The following is a 26,269-nucleotide window of genomic DNA, read 5'->3' as shown; positions in this document are numbered from 1 at the left end:
GTCTTCTTCTTCTTTTCCTTCTTCTTCTTCTTCTTGTGTAGACATGACTCTGTCTGTTTTTCAATGTGCCTCCAGTAAGTTGTCATTCCATCGTTTTCGTGGTCTTCCCACTTAGGTTTGGATCCTGCGTATGAAAAAAAGTTGATTAATAGCAAGCTGAAATTTTTTTAATAGCTTAAGGGTGTCTAGTTGGAGAAACTTTGATATATGGGAACACTGGAACAGGGGAAGTTTTAATTGTGGAACAGGTTAAAAATTTGGAACGGCCAGACCACGAAAACGGCACATGTATTTTGTCCGACAGAACAGACTTAAACTCTCCGAACAGAGATTAAACTCTCATGCAAAAATCAGCCTACTATTTATCACCAAATGGGCGTTTTAATGAGTGTAACATGTAGAATATGTCAAACGACAGGAATTATGACAGGTGATAAATAGCAGTCTGATTTTTGCATGAGAGTTTAATCTCTGTTCGGAGAGTTTAAGTCTGACCGTTCCAAATTTTTAACCTGTTCCACAATTAAAACTGCCCCTGTTACAGTGTTCTCATATATCACAGTTTACCTGACTAGACACCGTTTAAGCTATTAACAAATTTTCAGCTTACTATTAATCAACTTTTTTTTCATACGCGGGATACAGACCTAACTGATCGTCTTCCTATTGGGGAACCAACCGTCTCTCGCCGTCCTTACTACTTTGTTTTTTGTCATTTGGCTCATGTAGTTGTTCCGTTATACTCTTCTGCTTTTTACCCGGTTATTAATGTTATCCACCTTGCATATCTGTCGTATATCTGCACTTCTAGCTCTTCCCATATCCCATCGATTTTTCAAAGTATTTTCATCTCTGCTCTTTCTAGCATTCTTTCTGTCCTTTCTGTATCAAGTCGTGTTTCTGCCGCGTATTTATGTCATTATTCGTCTGATAACTGTTGTGTAAATTGCGCCTTTCACTTCTTTTCCAATATTGGTGTGGTAGTTATAAACACAACAAGTGTCGAATCAAGTTCTGAACACACGGATAGTGATATATTTCAACTTGTCAAAAATATGTCCCATGTACAGTAGTAAAAGTGATCTCTCCATTAGTCATGAATTAAGACAATTCGACTGGAAGACGAATTGTTCGTTTTCATGTATTTTATGTGTATATTCAAAGTGTAGTCTATTTCTTTAGTTCTCAAATTAATAAGCACGTTAAACTTCATTTGTATTATGTATTTTTAATTATCTTTGGTGTCAATTTCATAAAGAAATGTGAAAAATTAACAACATTATTACTGTTTAACAAATATTGAACCATAATTTAAAAATAAAAGTTTACTCATTAATTTCTATTGCGCCGCCTATGTTCTACAAACGGCGCCGACAATCGGTGTCGAATTTTGTTTTTATACTGGTCCAACTGACATCGTAAGAACTACAGTGCCCACACTTTTTGCCAAGTATCACACGGATATATCAAAATATTTTAAAGTATTATTTTTTTTTTAATTATTTATTCTTTATTTAAAACTTTAAGAACTATGTGTGCCCTTTACTATAAAACTATCTAATACTTTCTATGCAAATAATATACTCTTTATTCGTAACGATAAAGTCATTGGCTTTCGAGATATTTGAAGTTAAAAATGAAAAGTCACACTTATTTTGATTAATGTATTATGCTCCTGCATTTTTAGCTTCAAATATCTCGAAAACTAATGGCTTTTCGTTACGAATGAAGAGTGTGTTTTCTACATAGAAGGTATTGAAGAATCAAAAAATTGCACCAAAATAGCAATTCCGCCAGTGGCGTAGAATTTGGGAAGGGTCAACCATTCACGTTCCCCCGTCGTGCGCCTCTGGTAGTAGCCAGAAACGTTTGTTTAACATTATTTAGTAGATTGTACGGTAACAGCACCACTTACCAAACTTTTTCGTGTTGTTGTCCTATTCCGGTCAGAAAATATTAAACAATAAATAAAATAAAAGTTTAACTTTGACACCCTGCATTTAGGTTATTATCAACTTTTGTACTAAGGTAAGTTAGCTTAAATCGACCTATTTTAAGCTCAAAAATCCAAGGTTAAGCTATGGCCCATTATCTACCAAACACCCGCCCTGTATATGTATAAATCTAATGAGAAATGCAACCGACATTAACCAAGACAAAGATAATAATGAATATAATAACGAATAAAATATTTTTGTACTATCCTAACAAAATTTATTTGAATAAAAAGTCGATGGTTCTGTAATTGAATTTCCGAAAAGACTGAGTTATGAACATCCCTTTCTTAAATAATTTAATCATTTAACTTCATACTTCCATGTATCATCGACTATTTTGGATCACATTTTTGTAGCAATGTTATTTTTAATATTCAATTAATATTGATGTTTTAAGTTTTGTAGGAGTTATATGTGTTCAGTTAATTTTTCTTGTCGGTAACCCAATTATTAGCAGATTGTGATATTAGACAAAATTTTCTAGAGTTGTGTAGTTTAGAAATGTGTTTTGTCTCCTTTATTTATTGTACGTATTTGCTAATACGCCAGTCAATGGGGGCAAGAATAGGATATTACCTCCGAATTCTATCCTACTGCATAGATTTTAATGAAATTTTGGGAATAGCCTCTACTTATCTCCTAATTCAAAGTCTACCCTATGCCGATGTGCGCTTTTATTTTGGTGGGTGGTTCCTACCTCTTTTCGGGGGTGGAAAATTTTTTGGTTAAAATAACTACGGAAGTGGCTAAAGAATCTAATTTTTAGCAGTAGCTGTTCCATAATCTTTTTATGATAACTCAATACTTTTTGAGTTATTCGTGGTCGAAAATTGGCAATTTTCATTGAAACATAACACCTTTTCTAATAGTTTTTTGCGAATACCTTAAAAACTATTCAATTAACTAAAAAACTATACTAAACATTTTTGTAGCTCATAAAAAAAACAAAGAGACTCGTTCCTTCATAAATCTTCTATTTTTAGTATAAAGGGATATGGAAGGTGGAAAGAATTTGTTTTCTTTGGTGCTTGCTCAAATTGGTGTATTCAACTTGAAAGAACAGAGAAACGGTCGATTTTGGGTGTATAATGCAACCAATAACTTTTGTAGTGCTTGAAAAAACCTTTAAAATGAGCAATATTAAAGGACGATTACATTTAAACTAAGCTAAATATGCTGCCAAAATGTTAATGACTAATGTATTTTAATCAAAAAAATGAGAAGTATTTAACCTTCCTCCATCAGAATTTAAATGAATCGTTTTCCTTCTATAGTACCTTTCATTATAGTGTTATTTCTATGTTCAAAAAGTTGGACGGGTTTAAAATGAAATGTTTTTGAAAAAAATAAGATAAAATTTCTTAAAGATCTTCCTTTTTCTCCATGTAACTTGAAAATTATAAGAGATATAGTAATGAAAATTCAAAATAAAATTTTTATCTCAAAAAACCCTACATTTTTGTGCGGGATCTTTTTTTCGTATCTCTTATCATTTTCGAGGTGCATGGAGAAAAAGAAGATTTTTAAGAAGATTTAAAAGGTGCTCTATAATTTGATCTTATTTTTTTCAAAAACCATTCATTTTAAACCCGTCCAAAGAAGGAAAACGATGCATTAAATTTCTGATGGATAAGGGGTTAAATATTCTTCTGATTTTTTCTTAAAATACATTAGTCATCAATTTTTTGCAGCATATCTCGCTTAGTTTGAACGTAATAGACATTTAGTATTGCTCATTTTAAAGGTCTTTTCAAGCACTACAAAAGGTATTGGTATCATTATACACCTAAAATCGACCGTCTCTGTGTTATTTCAAGTTAAATACACCGATGTCAGCATGCACCAAAAAAAAGCAAACTATTTTCACCTACCATATCTCTTTTTTATTATAACTAGAAGATTTAAAAAGGAACGAATCTCTTTGCTTTTTTATAAGCTACAAAAATATTTTTTATAGTTTTGTCGTTAGATGCATAGTTTTTAAGGTATTCCCAAAAAACCTTTCGCAAAGGTGTCATTTTTCAATGAAAATGGCCAATTTTCAACCACGCATAACTCAAAAAGTATTGAGATTTCAAAAAAAAATTATAGAACAGTTTTTGCTTAGAATTAGATTGTCTAGCCACTTCTGTGGCTATTTTAACCAAAAAAATTTCCACCCACGAGAAGGGGTGGGAACCACCCCCAAGATAAAAGCGTACATCGGCTTAGGGTAGACTTTGTTTATTAAGCTATTCTCTACTTACTGTGAAAATATCAAGTAAATCGATGTAGTAGGATGGAATTCGGAGCCAAATACCCTCATTAACTACCCTATAATACATTAGCTAAAACATTTAATTATATGTCGTCTATTAACTGAAACTACAGTGATACTTCCCTTAATTATATAAGATACAAGCTAAAATTGCAAATTTGCCAGAATGTAAGACAGAAAACAATTCATTATTTTCCCTTTTACTATTGAAGTTTGAAATAATGCCCTAATGAAATTAAAAAACACTAGTCCAGGGCCACACGACATACCAGTAATACTTTTAATACTTCTTTCCCTTTCGGCTAAACTATACGTAGTTACGTACTAGAGATCTACAATTTAATTTTGCAAAACCACAAATTTCCGACAGCTTGGTCAAAATCAAGCCTTCTCATCTTGCCCTTTTAAAAATCGGAAAATTCTTCTGAGGCCAAAGAGATACCTTATTGCTCTTTTTTGTAATTTAAAAATAACATCTAATTGTGCAGCTGTACTAGAACCCTAAAAATTAAGACCATATTGAAGATGAGACTCGAACAAGGAAAAATATGTTAGTTTAGAAGATCCTAAATTGAGATCTCTCGAAACAGATCTTATCACATTGCAGGCTGAGGCGAGTTTCTTACTTAACAAATCGATATGAAGGGACCATTTGAGGTTGCTGTCTAAAAAAATACCAAGAAATTTTACAGAATCAACGGTACAGATCTGGCTGTTATTCACGTTAAAAGAGAGTAAATTAGAGCCAGACCAGGTTTTTATCGTAAGCAAATCAGAAGTTATAGTTGCATAAAGAGATGCAATAGTTGAGTTGCTCCAAGTGGTACTGATATCATCAGCAAAAGAAAGATTTTTCCATCAATTTTTAAATTAGTGATGCCATTTATAAAGATAAGGAACAGTAGAGGACCCAATACTGAACCTTGTGGTACTGCACATACAATGTTTTTGAGACTAGAGTCAGCATCATTTGCTCTAACTAGTTGTTTCCTATTATTCAAGTAAGATTGGAACCAGTTCGAAGAAATACCTCGAATTCCATAGAAATTTAGTTTTTTAATCAAAATGTCGTGATTTACACAATCAAAAGCTTTGGCATAGTCACAGAAAATAGTGGCATTTAACACTTGTTCGAAATTTGATATCATCATGATGAAAATTACATTGGTGGAATATACGCAGAAATTACCTAAATTTTATCAATTGTTTTTTGTATAATAGGTCATTTCGAGTAAGGGCACATAATTCCTACTTACGAATATGCTGAAGAAAATGTAACTCCAGAAGTGTCAGTACTTGTACTGAAAACTTGTACATTGTTTCTAGTAGCAATAAATGCTATCATTCATAATATGTGTTCGAAACGTGTAATCAGTACAGATTTATTATTTTCGGTACCAAATACTTCAACAGTATTCTTCACCAAAAACATTTCCAAATCTACTCAACATTAAAGTTTTGTAACTCCACAGTGGCATTTAAACCATACGCAAAATTTGTGGTTAAATCACAGATTTAACAAAAATTTTTATGACAGGAGCATATAAATAAGATTGTATTCGAATATCATAAAAGACTAAACTTATTGAAAACACTGGCTAATAGAAATTGGGGATCAGATCAATCAACCGTATTGAGAGAATATCGAACATTAATAAGATCCAAAATAAATTACGGATCAATTTCCTATGCCCCAGCCTCAATCTTGTACTTCAAGTGTCATCTCCTCAACGGAGATCTGCAATAATCATAGCTTTTCAGATTTTATAGATGGCTGCTCTGAAAAGCTAATTTTATATACCTACATCCATACCATTCTCTCTGCATAATCAGTTGGAGTAAGCTGTATCTCTCCCCATGTGTACTAGGTATGTCCGAGATATTTCTAGAATTATTCTATATACCCACAACTTAAATGATTCCAGTTTTTTCATTAATGTAGCATTCAAGGTCCAAGCTTTGATTCCATAAAACTAAGTCTAAAAAACGTAGCACCTAGCCAACCTAACTTTTAACTCCAACTTTAAATCTCTTATGCAGAGCAGCCTTCTCATTTTGTTGAAATTTGCTGTAACCATTTCTATTCTGATCTTGATTTTCTGGAAGTAATCCTTTGTGGAATTTCAATTTGTGAAAGTAATCATTATTCAAAGATATGTATAGTTGTCCACTCGTTTGATACTGATTTCGTTTATTAGAAGATTCTCGATATTTCTCAGCCTCAATAATTACACTGAAAAAGCACTGAAAGAATAATCTTGGCATTAGAATGGCTCTTCTCATCGATGGATTTCTCTTCATCTTCGATGGGAGACAACTCCCATCGAACGCATACTGAGTAAAGCTGGTGAGCCAACCCTACTTTACCGAAGAATGTATTTAACACCATCTCACTCGATTGTTATTGCCTCAGATCCAAGTAAACCTTTGTATGACACTACCTTCAATAGTATTTTCATATAATAGTACAAAGTGCATGAACTACTTTAATAATAGTTCTCACACACCAAAACGTTACTACGAAAAACTTCGAATGTACTGATCTGAATGAAATATTCAATTTCCAAAAGTTTTTCCAGTAAACTCTGACAAGTGGCCTCCATGGACTATTGGGTTACCGAAAATCAATGTATCATTAACCTTACATATTAAGGTTGAAACCCGTCTAGCAATCTTTAAAGTAGAGCTGAAGTTTATCTTGAACCAGCAGTACTAAGACTGGTTTAAAATATTTACCGACGCATGAAAGAGCTGAATATACCGATGAGCTGAAAATAGCGAAAGGCCTGTCACAGAATGGCAAGTTAGAATAGGTGTGAATATTCCTTTTCGTATATAATTTAAAAATTGAAGCGTTTATTTGAAAAACAACACTTGTCCAAAAATTAAAATTTTGGCATATCAAGAAAAACTTCCCAAGCATCTGTTGGTTTTCTAATACTATCCAAATGTTCTATGTAGTGTACTCCGGACATCTGAGGTATTTACACAACTGAATGTGTCAGATGAATAAACAAACTACTATTCTATGAGAAGAATACATAAAATCGAATTTGCGAAAAATGGATGTGTGTTGTTTTTCAAAGAAACGCTTCAATTACTTTTATACTTCGTTTGAAGTAGAAAGTTGTAACTTTTTTTACGTGACAGGTGTTCATAGATATCTTATACTAAATATCAGGCGCTATCTAGTACCCCTAAAGAAAAGGAGCAGATTAATGTCAAGCTAACATAGGTTGCTTCTATATAATCCACAATTTAGACTATAAATATACCAGGTGTTTCAAAAAGGTATGTCATAAATGAAATCACGCATACTAGGGACAAAAATAAATTGTTGATGGATTCGACCGTTATTTGATGGAAGTTCATTTTATCTAAAAATAAAACACTGAAAAAGGTTTTTTTTTCTATACTTCCACAAAATTTATTACAACTATGTGACTACAGCTGTTTCGGCAGAGTGCCTTTCTCAAGTGATATAGTTTACAATGTGTTTGCCTTTTTAAGTCTTTAACTGAAGAGGTTGAGCTGTTTGTCTCGAGTTGGTCATTCAGAATTATGTCTGTATTTTTCAGTTTATTAATTTCCATAGATTCTAAAAAAGATAGCTTAAGGCCTTTATTTTGGATATGCAGAATTTGAAACTCTTCATTGAAAGAATGATTATGATCTAGAAGGTGAAGTACGTATGTAGAAGTGTCTGTTTTTCTATTGTTGAAAGCCCTTTTGTGTTCTGCTATTCGTTTGTCAAAAGTTCTGCCAGTTTGACCGATGTACGTTTTCGGACAGTCACCACAAGTTAGCTTGTACACACCACTCTGTAGTTGCTTTCTCTTTCGGCTTTTATTGTTCTTAATAAATAGAGAAAGCAACTACAGAGTGGTGTGTACAAACTAACTTGTGGTGACTGTCCGAAAACGTACATCGGTCAAACTGGCAGAACTTTTGACAAACGGATAGCAGTACACAAAAGGGCTTTCAACAATAGAAATACAGACACTTCTACATACGCACTTCAGTAGTGGGCAAATGAGAGTTCTGGCCGCACAACCCCCACCCCTTTTTGTACCCCCCACTCCTACCCTGTATACCCCCCACCCCTAATTATACAAAGGTGGGGGGTATACAGGGTAGGAGTGGGGGGTACAAAAAGGGGTGGGGTTGTGCGGCCAGAACTCTCATTCCACCATTTTATACCCCCCACCACATTATACCCCACCACTTTTTACCTCCCACCACTTTATACCTCCCACCATTTTGTATACCTCCCACCATTGACCAGGTCAACAACCGGTCAAGAAGACAGCGACCGATCAAGAAGTCAACGACCGGTCAAGAAGTTAACAAACGGTTAAGAAGTCAACGACTATTGAGGAATGAAGGGTGGGGAAGGTAAAATATATTAAATAAACAAGAATTAGTAACAACTTTATTTTTATGTAATACATTTATGACATTGATATTTGTATGGTAGGTAATTGCTAAATAATGAAGTAGAACAGTGTTCCCAGCAAGGTAGTTTCATTTGGATAGCTTCATTTTCACGAATATGTGGTGGAAGTTCATCCCACTTATCTAACAAATCAAACCCATCTACGTGATCCAGAAGGTACCACGCTGGAAATCGCTCCATCTCTTGTTTGTTAAATAAACAAAAATCTTTACGACGAAGGTAATGATCCGTTATCACTTGCTCTAATAAAGGATTATGTTCAACTAGATTTAAAATACAAATATAGCAGTCACTTATAGAAGGAGGATACATCACCCCATCACAGGTGGAAGGCCAATGATGATAACAGCGAGTAATTTTCTGTCGAATATGCGGATCATTTTTCACTTTATCTGGTAGTTTATGTTCAATTTCTCGTAAATCAGATGTTTTCATATACTGAAGATATTGTAAAGGAAAATCACGTAATTCTTCAGAAGAAAATGCACTCAACGGAATAGCAGGAAAGTGTTTACTGTAAGAACCCATGTTGGATACTAAATGTTTGATTAGATGTCGAATAAATAGTCAACACAAAAATAACTGGTTATACCTCACACTCACAGATACCTACCATCTCGATACCCCCCCCTCACAGATACCTCCTACCCACAAATACCTCCCACCCTCACTTACAGAGACTTCCCACTTTCAGACACCTTCTACTTATAAACTAGACGGACGTAGAGAATCAAAGGTTAGGTAACCTGTCTATCGAGTGAGTAAACATGTCTCAATATAACTTTAGTGGTAACACACCCGTTCAAAAATATATTGTGGAGAATAAAAAAGATGTAATAATAGCAGAAAGAAGCTTTCAGTTAAATAGATCAAAATGTAAATTTGTATCTATTGGAATAAAGTATGGTGCGGAGTGTATACCAGTGATAACTCTATGCGGTAATCAAGGGCAACGGGTGATATTCACGGAAGAAGATTGGAAAGATTTACTATACTACCAAGGAGTAATTACAAATTATCTGTATACAGTGGGAGATAGTGTGTCTATAGATAGAAAAAACTATAGTGTAGAATTTGAAAAGGTGCAGGAAGCTAAAGTAATAAAAATATCTCAAACTAACTCCTATATATATTTGGGGTACGAAAGCATTTGCAAATTATGGGAAGTGTTACCGCTTATACAACATCATATTAACCATTTAAAACAAGGAAGTTTCGATGAATATTTGAAGAGTCTATATCAACGATTACGAAACAACACAGGTAATTTTTATGAAAACGTGTTAAGAAGTGTCGACGCAAGCACCCACATTCGCTTTGAAGATTTAAGTAATATTTTGGAATTAGTGTATGTGTATCCAGAAGTTCTGAAAGATGTCTACACAAACTGGGAAAAAAGTAACTTTTAATGAACATCTTAACAAAACACATGTTCTACGAGTTTGGAAATATGCACATCATCAAGCACGGCAAAGGTATTGGGAAATGTTTGTAATAGATACAATCAGGTTTAAAAAAAGAATTGAAAAAACTTCAAAAATAATATCCCCGATTTTAAGTTTAAATCATAGAACGTATGTATACAATAACAGGTTTAAATAAATATTAAAACATAAAAGTCTTTTATTTATAAAATTTATTAAATACAAAATGTTTAACATATCTAATAACCACATTTAAAAGTAAAAAAGTAACACAAATAACTAAATACCAGGATAAACAAATGTTTGATAAATATTCTCTTCCAACTTGAGTATCACCTGAACAGCTATATAGTTGACGCCATTCCGTTTCATCGTTTAAGTAATTTGGGAAGGGTAACCGTAGTTTGTACACTGTACTGTTACTTGGTATGTAAGCAAATCTAAGTTCCACCCCATTTAGCTTATAGAGGCTCATGTTGACCCACTGTGAAGGCCAACTATCATTTTTTATACCATTTTTATCAAAACATATATGGATATCTTTCACAGCATAAGGTTGGTAAATATAAAGTACTCCCTGCACAACGGTATGTAAAATGAAAAGACCTGCTCCAGACATTATTTAAGCGTAAACTAAATCCGTTTAGTTACGTTCTCTATATTTATATAGCATTATTTTTACTAATCCAAGAGTTGTGACTTTTATCCATACCTAACCATTTAACATAAACTCGATTAGCTTTGCGTTGTAATATTTTTTCTACAAGATATACATCCGAATATTTAACTTTTTGAAGTTCTTCTGTGTAAAAAGCTCCCTTAATCTCCTCTTGTTTGGAATCCTCAAGTAAGTAGGTGGTCGGGTTGGTAAACTGTACTTTTTTAATCTTAAATATTTCAGTGGTCCAAGATGGTGTGTATGATTTGGCAAACGCGTGACGATATTTACTTATTCGAACATAATCCCCTTCTCGAAATTTGGGTTTACGTTTATCGACGGTTTTTATCCAGTTGTAAGCAGTTATATACTTTGCATTTTGATCATTAACTTTACTTGGAATTTCCCCCGTAGTTGAGTGTCTGGTATTATTATACTGTTCAACGATAGACGGTAGTATTTTAACCCATTTATAAGAACCTTGCAGACTAAACTGTTTCCACAACTTCGACTTAAGAGTCCGTATCACACGTTCAGCAATACTCGCTTTTAAATTAGAATATGTGCTGTAATGATTTATACCATAGGATGACATCAGGTGTTTAAATTGTGAATTATAAAATTCTGTTCCATTATCTGTTTGTAAATGTTTAGGGGATTTAGACATTTGAGATAAAATTTTTTTCATACATTTGGTGACTTCAGCCCCTGTTTTTCTTTTAACTGGTGATGCCCAGACATATTTACTAAATGTATTTATAACGATAAGGATATAGTTATATCCATTGTTGTATTTAACAAATTGTGACATAATAGCTAAATCTGCCTGGCATAAATCATGCAAACCTTTAATTATAACATGTCTTCGTTTAAAGTTTTTTCTTGCAGGTTTATGCAGTTCTTTAACGACTTGTTCTTTAAAATTAAACATTTTTTTCCAGCGGGCACTGAAGGGTAATATGAACAAAAACGTTAGGACTTGTATCAAGTTTAAACGAAAGTTTATCACCTTTTTTTATATGTAAACCAGGTAATTGACCGTATTTATACTGTGTAGAATTTATTAAAAGTAATCCATTAAAACTGTAATGCTGTATTGTTTCAATTATACCGTCCACAGTAAATATATATGACACACCCCCATTATCTAATACATAAAACTCCTTGTTCAAACTTGTTTTTTTCTCCCCACTTAAAGCTATAATACATTTACTGTGGTAAGAAGTTGGATCACAAATAAAATATAACGGATTTGTAGAATTATCACAAGACTTTAAATCAGTTAGAAAGTGGCTCCCAAATTTATTAATAGGCATTATTGAATTATACCCCCCTCTCGAAGTTCCTCAATAATGGAAATGATTTCGTTACCGTGAGCGTTATTTCCTGAAGATTGTGATGCTGCAAGCAGTCCAAGTCTCTTTATGATTTCATTGTAATTGTCAAAGTATTTATACTCTGTCGGCTTCGTAGTTAACCGTTTCAATGTTAAAGCACCGCCTTTTTTACCGGTAAGTTTTTTAGTGCGTTGTCTAGTTGTTACACCAAGACCTGAAGGTAGAGAACTCAACCTTTGTCGGGGAGGTTGTGGTCTAGTTTCTAACACTGGTTGTATGATAAAATGATACTTATCTTTTATTTTAGACTCAATTCTTCTAATTGGTAATTCAGGGTTATTGTCTCTATGAAGAGCATTGGTCCTCCGTAAAATATCAACATATTCGTTAACATCTTCACGTTTAAAACTAACAGGGTTAGCCTTAAATAATAATTCATAGAGACCTGGAGTCCCTATATACTTAACATCGTTTATAATCATATCCGGTCCTTCAAACTCAATATTCGAATCACCAATTGAGAATTTTTCGTTTGCTAAATCGTGATACACTCCTAATGTATTATCAAATTCACCTTTTACATCTTCTATATTATTTTTAACGTACTGCCGAGGTAAAGGGTTAGTGAATACTTCATAATATTTCCTCATTACGTCAGGATTATTAATCATACTGTTAAACTCTAGTAGAGTTTCTTCATATAATCGATTGAAATCTTCACTACTATTTCCTACATGTTGTGATGTAAAGGTTGAATTTTCTGCACTATCTCCCCCATGACTTGTTTCGAATGTTTCTTCGATCGCGTTAGGCTGGACAATAGAGAGTTCCCCAAAGTTAGTATGTGTGTTAGATGAAGTAGAACCTTTATTTGGTGATGAAGTAGATTCTTTAATTGGTGATGAAGCTGAAAGTTGGTAATATTTTTTAAGATTCGGCGCGCTTAATCGACGAGAATTAGATACAGAAGATTCAAATTTAGGGTTGACAGGTTCTTGTTTTATATTACTTGTAGGTTCTAATTTTAATAACAACTCCTTGAGTGGTTTTGTTATGGGTTGATAATTTTTTTCTAGCTGACTTTGAGACTTGGTAATATCACTTTTTAAACTACGGTATTTACGTTTTAATGCCTGGCGGGTTTTTAACAGCTGTTTAACAATTCGAGTATCCATTTTTACTAACACTAACTAGGCACACTTCTTCCTTTATATATGTACGAAAGTATCTAACCCTTTGCGATATTTTCCTGAAGATAACAAACAATCCTTATCAATCACTACAAACCCATAGTTATCTTTCCAACAAAAAGAACTAAAATCTTTAAATTTTTGAAAACTCATATCAATATTAACATGGTCATCATATATGTGTTTTAAATTCGTCATATCTTGTTGGAAAATCACTAAAAGATTGGCATTATCTCGCACCAACTGTTTCGGTATAGAGCTATAAGTTTGTGATAAGTAAAAACAATCGGTAAGTTTATGTCTACCAAAACAAAAATAACTTTGAATAAGTTTTTGATCGCAAGAAGCTACATCATCAAAGATTATTATTGAATAGTTTTTAATGTCTTCTGGAGTAGGTATGTTTGTGGAATCACTATATTCTTCATACCCAATTTCAGATATCGGTTTAATTAGATTACGTAGGTATACGTATTTTGGTTGATGAAGTGATTTGGAATAAACATAAATGTTTTGAAATCTTAAACCATTAGGATGAACAATCAACGATAATAATGTATTCGTCTTACCACACCCACTCGGCCCTATAATAAGACAGCGTTTTGAATCACCACCAAATAAACCACCATGTTTTTTTATTTTATTATCCTGTACAACTACATCGTGGTTTGTAATAGGGAGAGATAGTTGTTGTTTTTCGATCTTCATTATATCTACGAATGATGTGGGTATATATAGGGTGTCAGATTATATATAAAAGGAAGTATAATGAGGCAAAAAAGGATTAGTAGAGATCCAGCAGTAAAACGAAGAGGTCGCGGATTATTAAATTCTATCATTAATAAGCTACCAGTCGAGGTGCACATCCCAGGTTATTCGTATTGTGGACCGGGGACTAAGCTAGAGAAGAGACTTACACGCGGTGATTCAGGAATAAATTTATTAGACGAAGCCTGCAAAGAACACGACATTACATATTCCCAACATAAAGAACTTCGTAAAAGACACGAAGCTGATAAATTACTAGAAAACAAAGCTTGGGATCGGGTGAAATCCAAAGACGCTACATTTGGTGAAAAAACAGCAGCTTGGTTAGTTACAACGGCGATGAAGGGTAAACGCAAATTAGGTATGGGTTTACGTAAAAGATTTAGACGCAGGTTAAATAAAAAAGGTGGTTCCTTAAAAAGAAAAAAAATTAATTTAAAAAAACGTATTATTAAAACACCTAAAAAAGGAGGTTTTTTACCTTTATTATTACCATTACTCGGGGCTTTAGGGGCTGTTGGGGGTGGGACAGCTTCGATTATGAAGGCCATTAACGACGCAAAAACCAACCGTGAACAAATTGTTGAACAAAAACGTCATAATCTGGCTATGGAAAAAGGAGGTAAAGGGTTATACTTAAAACCTGCTAAAGGGTATGGGATGTATCTAAAACCGTATTCAAAAAACTAATATTCCCCCATCATCCGTTAACAGATGTCGATGTAAGAAAATATGTAAAATTATTAAAAATCCCTCATTTTAGAGGTGTTTTCATGAGAGATACGTTACCAAATAAAATTCGAACAAATGAAAGCGGTATTATAAATATGGATTCAAATAGTGGAAAAGGTACGCACTGGACAGCTTATACAAAGGAAGACAATAACATTATATACTTTGATTCTTACGGTGATTTGCCACCACCACGCAATGTAATCAAATACTTTAAAACTGGTGGTTCTGTGAACATAAATTATAATTATGAAAGGTTGCAACATAATTCATACAATTGCGGTCAATACGCATTACAATTTCTATATAACCACTATAAGTAGGTCCTGTGGATCAGTATAAACAATACAAGCCTCTAGCAAATATGTCGTACAACTTTACCCTGACCGGGAAGTCTTCCACCTTAAGTTATAATTTTAATCCACCCATCTACTTGGATGAAAGTCTTGATTATGAAGTTGGTTTAACAAACTTTTATTCTTTTAATTCCATACCCAACATTGACGAATCTAATAATGTATTTCTCTTTGGTCGCCGTAATTTCACTTATACAGCTAATATCCCCTTAGGCTCATATGAATTAGAAGATATAATTCAGCTTTTAAGGAAGTTGATGAAAGAACGAGATAAAACTGCTTATATTAATATCACCCCAGATAAAAACACATCTAAAGTATCTATTGAAAGTAATTGTGCACTATATTTCACTACTGAAAACTCTATAGGTAAAATTTTTGGATTCAAGAAAAGAGAACTGGAAGCAAATAAAACACATGTTTCTGATGAACCAGTAAATATTTCAGTGACAAACGCAATCTGTGTGGACTGCAATATCGCTTCAGGCTCGTATTTAAATGGGAACCCAGTTCATATAATCCACCAGTTTTTCCCTACCGTACCGAGCGGGTATAAAATAGTTGAGTCACCTCAAAATATTTTATATTACCCCATCAGCGTTAAGACGATCAACAACATTAGTATAAAAATTGTTGATCAAAACGGTAAATTACTTAATTTTCGACAAGAAGAGATTACTTTAAATTTACATTTACGACAGCGATTATAATGGTTTTAAACTTTTCTTACCAACAACCACATTACATAAAAAACTATAAAAGAGACAACCGAAAGCAAAAATCTAACAGTTTCAAAAAAACAGTTGCAATATTAACACCATCTAATCGATTATTATTAAAAAAGCTTGGCTTCAAAGTTTTAGTGTGATGGAGGTGTTACATGTAACTGGGCAACCTTATAATGACACGACTATACAAGAATACCAATTTCACGCCTATTCACCATATATTCCCGGAAAATTGAACTATAACGATGAAATACGAATTCCCATTCAAGATCTAGACGCGTACACGTTACCTTCAACATCATATCTCGACATAGAGGGGAAGCTACTCACACATGATGATAAGGAGCCAACAAAACTAAAATTTATAAATAACGCTATTTCCTTTTTATTTCGCGAGCTTCGGTATGAATTAAATGGAGTTATTATAGATTCTGTTCGAGAGGTTGGACTGGTATCAACGATTAAAAACTATCTAAGTCTCAACGAAAACGAAAGTATTCTATTCCAAAATGCTGGATGGTTTCCAAAATCAGGAAATGAAAAAATAATAGTGGACGCTCATGGTAACTTTAACGTTTGCATACCATTACGATTATTATCAGGTTTTTTTGAAGACTTCAGACGAATTATAATGAATTGTAAGCAGGAGCTCATTTTAATACGATCAAACGATGATGTCGATGCAATTGTGAGTATTGACGAAACCGAACGCCCCAAAGTCGAAATTACAAAATTACAGTGGAATGTAGCCCATGTTAGCCCAAGCATGCGTGAACAACTACGATTAAATAGTATAGCTCATAAAAATATTGAGCTACCAATTAAATTTCGTTCGTGGCAAATGATTGAATACCCATCATTAAATAATGCGACACGGCATACGTGGGCGGTAAAAACCAGTACTAACATTGAAACACCGAGACATATCATTATCGCATTTCAGAAAGGGAGAAAATCAAAGATTACTAAAGATATGAGCAAATTTGATCATAACGACCTTAAAAATATAAAGGTATTTTTGAATTCTGAACGATTTCCTTATAATGATTTACAAATAGATTTTGACACTAACAAATTCGCTCAAATTTATGAGATGTTTGGAAGTTTTCAGACAAGTTATTATAATTTAAACTTAAACCAACCGATATTTAACCCGCAAGATTTTAAAACTAAGACACCACTAATACATATAGATTGCTCTAGACAGAAAGAAGTGATCCAAAATGGGTCCGTCGTTCTCCGTATCGAATTTGAAACAAATACACCTTCAACAACTGATGTATCTGCTTATTGTTTAATTTTACATGAGAAGGAATTTACATACAATCCACTAACAAAAATAGTAAAGCAGTATTAATAAACAGATGTTGTAATTGTATATTATTTGATAGTATCAATTATAAATGTTAGTTTACGATGTATCGCTCACATGAAAACACGTTAAATAACTTTATAGATCATTTAAAAGAACTTAAAAATCAAATTCAGCAGTACGAAGCCCTAAAACAGGTTATTCGAAAACTTAAACAATTGAAAATATGAAACTTGTTATTGACATTCAAGGTTTTAAAATCGAGAATAATAAGTTTATTTGTAAAGAATTAGCGTGTTATTCAGGAGATAAAGTTATAGTATATATTTTTAAGCCTCCTTTTCCATTACGAATGTTACCTCCCAATTTAATTCAGCAGGTGACATGGTTAAGTAAACACCATCACTGCATTTCTTGGAATGAAGGTTATACCCCATTGTACGAGTTTAAAAAAATTATAAGGGAAATAACAGAGAAAGCTGAAATAGTCTATGTAAAAGGATTGGAAAAAGCGAATTACATAAGAAAATACTCTACTACACCTGTAGTCGAAGTAGGTGAATTTCCACCACTACCAGTATCGGAAGCAAAATGTTTTTACCACTCTGAAAAAAAATGTATATGTGCTCTTTCAAATGTATTTTTTATATATGATAATTTTGTAATGGAGTAAATTTTAATAAAAAAATTATATTTTATACTTTTTTATTTTTAAACTCAAACTACAATAATAAATTCTATCTATAGTTCACTTGTACCTACAGGATCCAGCCAAGCAACCTTCACACTCGTATGAATGTTGACACCATGTACGCATGAATCATGGGATCCTTGGTGGTGTCAGGTGTTCCATGAGCTTAACAGTTCACAGGATTTTACCAAAACAACCTTCACATCTGCAAGGATGTTGATACCGCGCACCCTTCAATCGTTTTAGAATCCTTGGTGGTAGCAGGTCTTCTATAGGCTTAAGACGCTCCAATTGTTGGTATTGAACAAGTTTTGGGAAAAGGTCATCAAAAGTTGAAGTCTTTTTTTGGAATTGTTCCACCCAAAACCAAACTTCGGAAAGTTCAAAAATTCTTTGCAAAGCTGTGTCTAATAGATAACGCATTGTCGGGTATCTGTTAACGTACACACGCAACTTTATGCTTAGACACACATCATCAAACATGTTGTGTTGTCCGAGTTCACAAAGTACCTCTACCCAACAGTTTACACAAATTTTATTTAATTTTTTTTTGTTGGTGTAATATCCAATAGATGTTAGGTTATGTATCGATGTTTCACTGGTAACTAATTTATTCACTTTATCCATAATAAGTTCAACACTTTCTTGATGCATGGTTATAGTTATTTTTACTCATAAACTGATTTTATGATTACATCAATATAGTTATATACCATCAATCCCCCACTCCATCGCATCAAAACAGGTTTTAAAACTTGTATCGCTAACTACAAATTTTAGAGGTGAACCAGTTTTTTAGCAAAGTTAGAGGTTAACCAACTTTCTTTGTTCCCAATGTAAATTTAAATCTAATAAGTAGTACAAAAATATTTTATAATTTATTACAAATTGTATATAAAACAGTTAGAATTACAATTACAGTTAAAAAACAATCATAAATTTTAAAGTTTTCAAGTTTCGGTTTTGATTTAATTAACATATTCGGTTTATCGTCAGGTTCAAATGTTTTCGATTTCAGTAGTCTTGCAAACAGACATGTTGAATACTTTATGTGTTCATCAATAGGTATATCGTATGATTCCCATTTGTGTATTTCGATTTTACAGTGGAAACAGCAAACTACATCAGCAACCCCTGTATGGTAAAACCCAGCTTTGCTTAACAACACGGGGTCGACTAGTCCTCTCCAATATTGAAATGATAGTAAACGATTCTCAAACGAACACATACTACCAAAGTTACCATCGTCAAGACACATGTTTGACTAAAAAAGTTATACGGGAATATAATTTATATAATATAAAATTAGAATGGAGGGGGGTATAAGCCCATATATTTTTAAACTCACCACATTAATAACACTAATTACGCTATAAAACAGAAAAAAATAATAACATTAATAAAGAGTAAAAACCGACAATAAAATATAAAACCTTGACAGCTTATTTATTCTTTTATTATCTAACTATCCGTAACCGGATATTCACCTTTCTTTGCCGTCTACCAACCTCCCGTATTACCAAAAAAGTAAAAAACCAACAATAAGAGATAAAACCAATAAAACTTTGACCGCTTTTTTAACTTTTTGTTACCTAACTACCCGTGACCGGATATTCACCTTTCTTCACCATCTACCTACCCACCTCCCACCCTCATTGTTTGATCTGGTAGTGGAGAGTGGTACCTGCCACAGAAATCGAAAATAGTCGCACTCAAGAGTTTGAGAGGTATAGTGATCTGTCCGTGACCGGATAATCATTTTTTGTCCACCTACCCAACTTCCACCCTTATTAGTCTGGTGGTGGAGGTGCTACCTGTGATAGGAATCGAAAATAGTCGCACAGAAGAGTACGAGAGGTGTACTGATTACGGGAATCTATTCTCCATCAAACATGTTAGTAAATGTTAATAGTGACGTATGTGATTCTAGCACGGACTGGGTGGTAAATAGCGGCACTATTGATCCCGGCCCATGCGATTCTACAACAAACCTGCTGCGATCTGCATGGAGTCTCTCAACAATCCCGGAGGACTCTTCTTCAGAGGATGACGGGGTGGAGGATGAAATAGATGAAGAAAATAACGTTGATGATAATATGGTTATAGAAAACGGACGTGTGTGTGAGATAGAAGAAATCTGTTGGCAACCTATGATTGTACCACCCGATCTTGTCGATGTAATCATAGAACTTTAAGTTATAATAATTTGTAACATGTTAAATTATAATTTACTTTGTATACTTATATACCATCCGAAAATGTAATTGATAATAAATTATTTACAAACTTATTTCCACCCTTTCGTTACAACCTGCAAACTACAATTTTTACCGTTTTTTCATTTAAAACTAGATTAAATAGAACTTTAAATAAATGTTTAAATTAAATTTTATACTACAACCTGCTAAGTTATATTTTACTACCCAAACATAAAATTAATACTAAACTGTTTGATAATAAAAACTTATTTTTTACTCTTTAAGTTAAAAGCGGTTAAGATGGATACCAAATTAAAATTTATTACTTTTTATTTAAAACTACTTTTAAAGCGATCGAATTATGGTGTAAATGATGATATAAGCCTTACTAAGATGGAGAGAAGAAATTTTATAAAAATTAGACTGACCGAACTATAGAACTTGGTTCACAAAAAGTTTATTCAAAATGGTAATAAAGTTATGCTAGAATAATTATGAACTTGATAGGTATAAAAGCTTAATTTAAAATAATATTTTAACTTTTTTTAAAGTAAATTTGTTTATTACCCCCTTCGACATAAATATTATTTTATAAAAATTAAATACTTCTCAAGTTTAAAGTAAGAAAAACCAATGAAATTGTTAAATACGTTTTTATTAAAAATAAACAAATAAACATAAATATAAAATTTAATATATATACACTTAAAAAATAATTAATACTAACTAAAAATAAACATAAATACAAATATTGATCCAATATATACACTTTTAAAATCATTAATACTAACTATACAGGGTTGCAGGGACCACCTACGGGGTAGAATCTGTAACAAAGAAATAGCAACATTATAGAAAACAGCAATTACAGAAAACAACAACATTTTAGCAAATTAAAATTCCGTAATAGAAAATTTGTAAAAATTCGTAAAACTGTTTTGTTATGCTCGTAAAAAGGAAAAGTTAGATTACGTAAAAAATTGTATTAATATATGAATAACGTTAATAGAAAAACGAATTAAAAATCCGTAATAGAGGATTTGTAAAAATTCGTAAAACTGTTTTGTTATGCTCGTAAAAAGGAAAAGTTAGATTACGTAAAAAATTGTATTAATATATGAATAGCGCTAATAGAAGAACAAATTAAAAATCCGTAATAGAGGATTTGTAAAAATTCGTGAAAAACTGTTTTATTATACATAAAAGTAAAAGTTAGATTAGGTCAAAAATTGTATAAAAAACTCACACAACATATACCGCTTTATGCACCTTCATCCCGCATCCCGCATCTCAGGACATCACCAGCGACATTTTTGTTGAATAAGTCTGTAACAAACGAAAAACGTAATCAGTATTGCAATTGTTAATATTAGCATTGCTCTAAATTTTGTTAGTATAGTCGGTTCGCTAAATTCAGGCACAATTAGATAGTGATTTTAGTAAGTAATTTTGTCAATTTGTTAAAATTTGTGAAAAAATAATTACTAAATAGTTAATAATTACTATAGCAAGATGTAGAACAAATTAGAATATTATAATGGTGTACAAAAATTAATGATCACGCTTAATGAAGAATAAATTAAAATTTCGTAATAGAAAATAAATTTAATTTTCGTTTGTAAAAATTCATGGAAAACATTATCACTATTGTGATTGTCATTATTAGCATTGCTGTACATTTTATTAGTAAAATTGTTGCAACATGTTATAATTAAAAATTCTTACCTCGAGAATCTGACCTCACAGCATTGGCCAGGGAAGCTTTTATATTAATGAGATCCTGTGAAAGCCGGATATTCTCCTCGTGAAAAGCCTCGGAAATTTTTTCACCATATGAAAAAATGTTTTGGATGGCTTTTTTAAGGAGTTCACTTTCCTTTAAATTCTCATTTAACCTTTCCTGAATGCGGTCTTGATGACGTTCAAGAGCCGACACAAGTCCTCCCTTAAAATCCTCACATAATGCTTGGTGGTAAGCTTCTGCGCGGTTGGGGATTTGGAGAACTCTCGTCACTACATTAGTGAGTGACGGCTCTGTTCTCGATATAAGCTCTTTTTCCCAGACTTGGGTCTCAGTCATAGGTTTCATGGGTATTTCCTCTTCAGCTTGGGGTTGAGTTATATGTGTCTGTGTTAACCCCTCTTCAGGTGATGATCCCAATTCGGAGATATTTAATATATCTCCGATAGAGGGGTAACCCTCGATAGAGGGTTTGTTGCAGGTTTGAAGTGAAGGGTGATCAGATGTCCCGTCTTCAGAGTCGGAAATATCTTCAAAAGATGTAGAGTGGTGTTTTGATGTTTGCACGCTTGGAGAAGCGTGCACCTCCGCCGCTACTTTGAAAGTTTGCGCCGCCACCGCTGTATTTTTTTTAATTTTTAGAATTAAGCGTCCCATCTCGCTGCGTGGTTGATTTAGGGGGAGTGTTTCGCTCCCCACATAAATGACGCTTTCCTCTGACGGCGCTCTCTTTCTGCTATCCCTCACTCCCGATACCGATGGAGGGACGAACGACGAATCAACACTAAATACATCCCGTCTTTTTTTCGACGGCGGCACCTCCGACTCTTCACACAGAACACGCTTTCCGACACTTACACATTGCGTGTGACATTTAAGAGTTTCGAAATTTAAAATATTATCTAAATCCATTTCACCGACGGATGGAAAACAAGACTGGAATAATCGAGCGAACATCTCAAACTGCAATTTATAAGTGAACTCAACCAAACAAAGTGGTAGGGTAGATCCAGTTCTAAATCGACCCGACGCAATACCAGTTCTCAAACAAAGAAAGGTGGATAACCGGTCAAGGCTTTGGTTTACCTGACACTGGTAGAGGTTTTTTGTTTTTTTGTCTTAAATTTTTTTTTTTTTTGTTTTTTTTTTTGTTTTTTTTTTTTGTTTTTTTTTTTTTTTTTTTCTCAATTTTTTTCATTTTTTTTTTCTATTTTTTTCATTTTTTTTTTTTTTTCTATTTTTTTCATTTTTTTTTTCTTTTTTTTTTTTTTTTTTTTTTTTTTTTTTTTTTCTTTTTTTTCATTTTTTTTTTTTCCATTTTTTATATTTTTTTATTTTTGAGGTTTTTTTATTTTTGATCCTACCACCACCTTCCAACCACTCTAATGAAAGATCTTGACGGTTGGAGTACAAAACTATCGTTATTTTTTAGAAAAAATCAAGCATAGCTCGATAAAGCGGTAAAACCTGTTTTTTCATCTTACTACCACATTCCAACCACACTAATGAAAGGTCTTGACGTCTAGAATGTGAAGCTATCATTAATTTTTAGAAAAAAATCATACATATCGCGATAAAGCGGTAAAAACGGTTTCATCCTACCTCATAGTCAGTATATACTAATCAGTATATAAATACTAATCTGTTATTACTTGAAAATAACGAGGATATCCAGTTTAAAACTGGTATCCAACTGGTATTTCCAAAACTGGTATCACCAGTTTAAAACTGGTATTTCCAGTTCAAAACCGGTATTCGAAAACCGGTTTATTCTTTCGTTGTTGTTTATTTTTGTGTCATACGTTCACCAAGCTTCAGTCAAGAACCATGCAGTGCGACTCCTGTTTAAAAGTTTTATCCAGCAGAAGCAGTGTAACTCGACATAAACGGGAAAGTTGTCCACAACGGTTTAATAATAAAGTGAAAAAGGTGAAACTTTCAGGTGTTGATACATCAGCTAATATAAACTATTCGGCTACTGCAGAAGCAACTTCCCGTCCTACCGCAGAAGCATCTAATACCCGTTCAGTTAAGACTAGATCCAATATTATAGAATGTCAAGATTGTTATAAAAAAATTTGTGGAAGAGGGCTAACAGGACATTTACGTAGTAATTCACACAAAAGTGTTATTAATTATCTAGACAGTGGGGTTGAGAAACTATCAAGTTCGTTTAAAAATCGTATTAGTAGTTACCGTCTTACTAGCAGCAAACATCACACCGACCACTTGGAATTTTTTAATGAAATTGAGGGAAATGTTTTGAGTCTTCTACATAACTATTTACACGAATTTAAAGTGATAAAAGTTAATGTCGAACTTTACTCTATGTATACAATACCTGAAAAAGATACTTATGATTTAAAATCATTTAATACTCAAAATCAAATTATTACTATTTCTACTAATCTGAAACAAGCATATCAAGATTTTATTAGTGAAATATTACCCAAGGTTTCGGAAATACAAGAAAAGGATTCTGGATGGAGTCTTTTACAAATCCAATCATTAGAAGTTAATATCAATAAGTACAACCCTCTACGATCTTCTTCATATATCAGGTTGCCACGACAAATCGAGGTAAAAAAAGCGGTCATTAATATAATGAATAAAGATGAAGCATGTTTTGGTTGGGCGGTAAACGCATCCATTTTTAACCCGACAGGTAAATCCAATCTTACTACTTCTTATCCGCATTATACTAGTCTCTTACAGTTCCATAATATAGAATTCCCTATGAAATTGTCAGATATACCAAAATTTGAATTACTAAATAATATTTCAATTAACGTTTTTGGGGTCAGTGAATGTTTTAAAAATAATGTTACACAATTGGAAATCGTTGGACCACTGTATCATACAAAATCTAAAAAATCTACACATGTTAATTTATTACTTATTTTTGATGATAACGGGAATAGTCATTATTGTTATATTAAAAATTTATCACGGTTAATATCAAGTCAAAAATCACATCATAATGGTCAGACTTTTTTATGTAATGGTTGTTTACAATTTTTCTCATCCTTGGAACGTCTTCACAAACATGAAGACAATGATTGTAACTTTGTATATACTAAGCTTCCAACTACAGACATGATTCTCAATAAATTTGGGCGTCTACAAAAAGAAAATATCTTACAGTTTTCCAACTTTCATAAACAAATGCAAGTTCCGTTTGTTATATACGCTGATTTTGAAAGTATACTACAACCGATACAACATGCGACACCTTCTGATAATTCCTCATTCACTGTTAAAACCTACCAGCACACACCATATTCATTCGGTTTTTATATTAAATGTTATTTTGATGATAGCTTATCACAACTTATTATTTACCGTGGTGATAATGTGGCTGAAACATTTATTCAAAAACTAGAAAAAGAAGTTTACACTATTTATCATAAATACCTTAAACATATTAAACCCATGAAAAAACTCACAACGGCAGAGGAATTACAATTTTTTGAAAGTAAGTGTTGTCACATTTGTGATAAACCATTCGATATTAACGAAATGAAGGTTAGAGATCATTCGCATTTAACGGGGTTGTTTTCGGGAGCAGCTCATAACGCTTGTAATTTAAATTACAAATTACCAAAATTTATTCCTGTTTTTATGCATAATTTAACCAATTACGATGCACATCTTTTTATAACAAAATTAGCTCAAAATAATGAAAAAATTGATGTTATTGCACAAACTAAAGAAAAATATATATCATTTACCAAATTACTTTTAGTTGATCGCGGTCTAGAGCAAAATACATATTTAAAATTAAGGTTTGTAGATTCTTTCAGATTTTTACCTCATTCACTAGATAATTTAAGTAAAACTCTCAACGGTGATCAATGTCTAGAGTTACGAAAATATTGTCGGTCAAATGAAGAGTTCGGATTGTTACGGCAGAAAGGTGTTTTCCCTTATTCATACTTGGATAACTTTTCAAAACTTAGTGAGGTATCTTTACCTGCACAAGAACGATTCTTCGATGTTTTAAAAGGTGAAGGTATTTCCGATGAAAAATATTTACGAGCTAAGCAAGTTTGGGAAGTTTTTGATTGTAAAAATTTAGGAGAGTACTCTGATGTTTATTTAAAATCGGATGTTTTATTATTAGCTGATGTTTTTGAAAATTTTCGGCGTAATTGTTTATTTAATTATAAATTAGATCCTGCTCAATATTTAACAGCTCCATCACTTAGCTGGGATGCCATGTTGCGTAAAACTAATATTCAGCTTGAATTATTAACAGATATTGATATGCTTCATTTTTTTAAAAAGGGTGTACGTGGAGGTATAAGTCAATGTAGCACTAGATTTGCTACTGCAAATAATCAGTATTGTGAAAATTATGATTGTTCTAAACCTACTTCCTATATTCTTTATTTAGACGCAACAAATCTTTATGGTTACGCTAT

The 26,269-nt window shown here is 32.8% G+C and overlaps 2 protein-coding genes across 2 annotated transcripts in view; one reads left to right on the top strand and one right to left on the bottom strand.

The window, feature by feature from the left end:
- LOC126885269 (dynein axonemal heavy chain 5) overlaps positions 1-26,269 on the top strand; it is a 356,025-nt gene that overhangs the window by 66,804 nt on the left and 262,952 nt on the right. The gene's annotated exons all lie outside the window — the stretch shown is intronic.
- Positions 20,764-22,758, bottom strand: LOC126885266 (uncharacterized). Its single transcript, XM_050651754.1, has 3 exons — positions 21,830-22,758; positions 21,351-21,430; positions 20,764-20,931 (listed from the first exon to the last, which is right to left on the bottom strand). The coding sequence occupies exons 1-2, from the start codon at positions 22,755-22,757 to the stop codon at positions 21,366-21,368; spliced, it is 993 nt and encodes a 330-aa protein (XP_050507711.1). The 5' UTR covers position 22,758; the 3' UTR covers positions 20,764-20,931; positions 21,351-21,365.

The sequence above is a fragment of the Diabrotica virgifera genome, chromosome 5, assembly GCF_917563875.1.
Source record: "Diabrotica virgifera virgifera chromosome 5, PGI_DIABVI_V3a".
NCBI lineage: Eukaryota > Metazoa > Arthropoda > Insecta > Coleoptera > Chrysomelidae > Diabrotica > Diabrotica virgifera.
The sequence above is the reverse complement of the archived record's forward strand: the minus strand, read 5'-3'. Positions and strand labels throughout refer to the sequence as shown.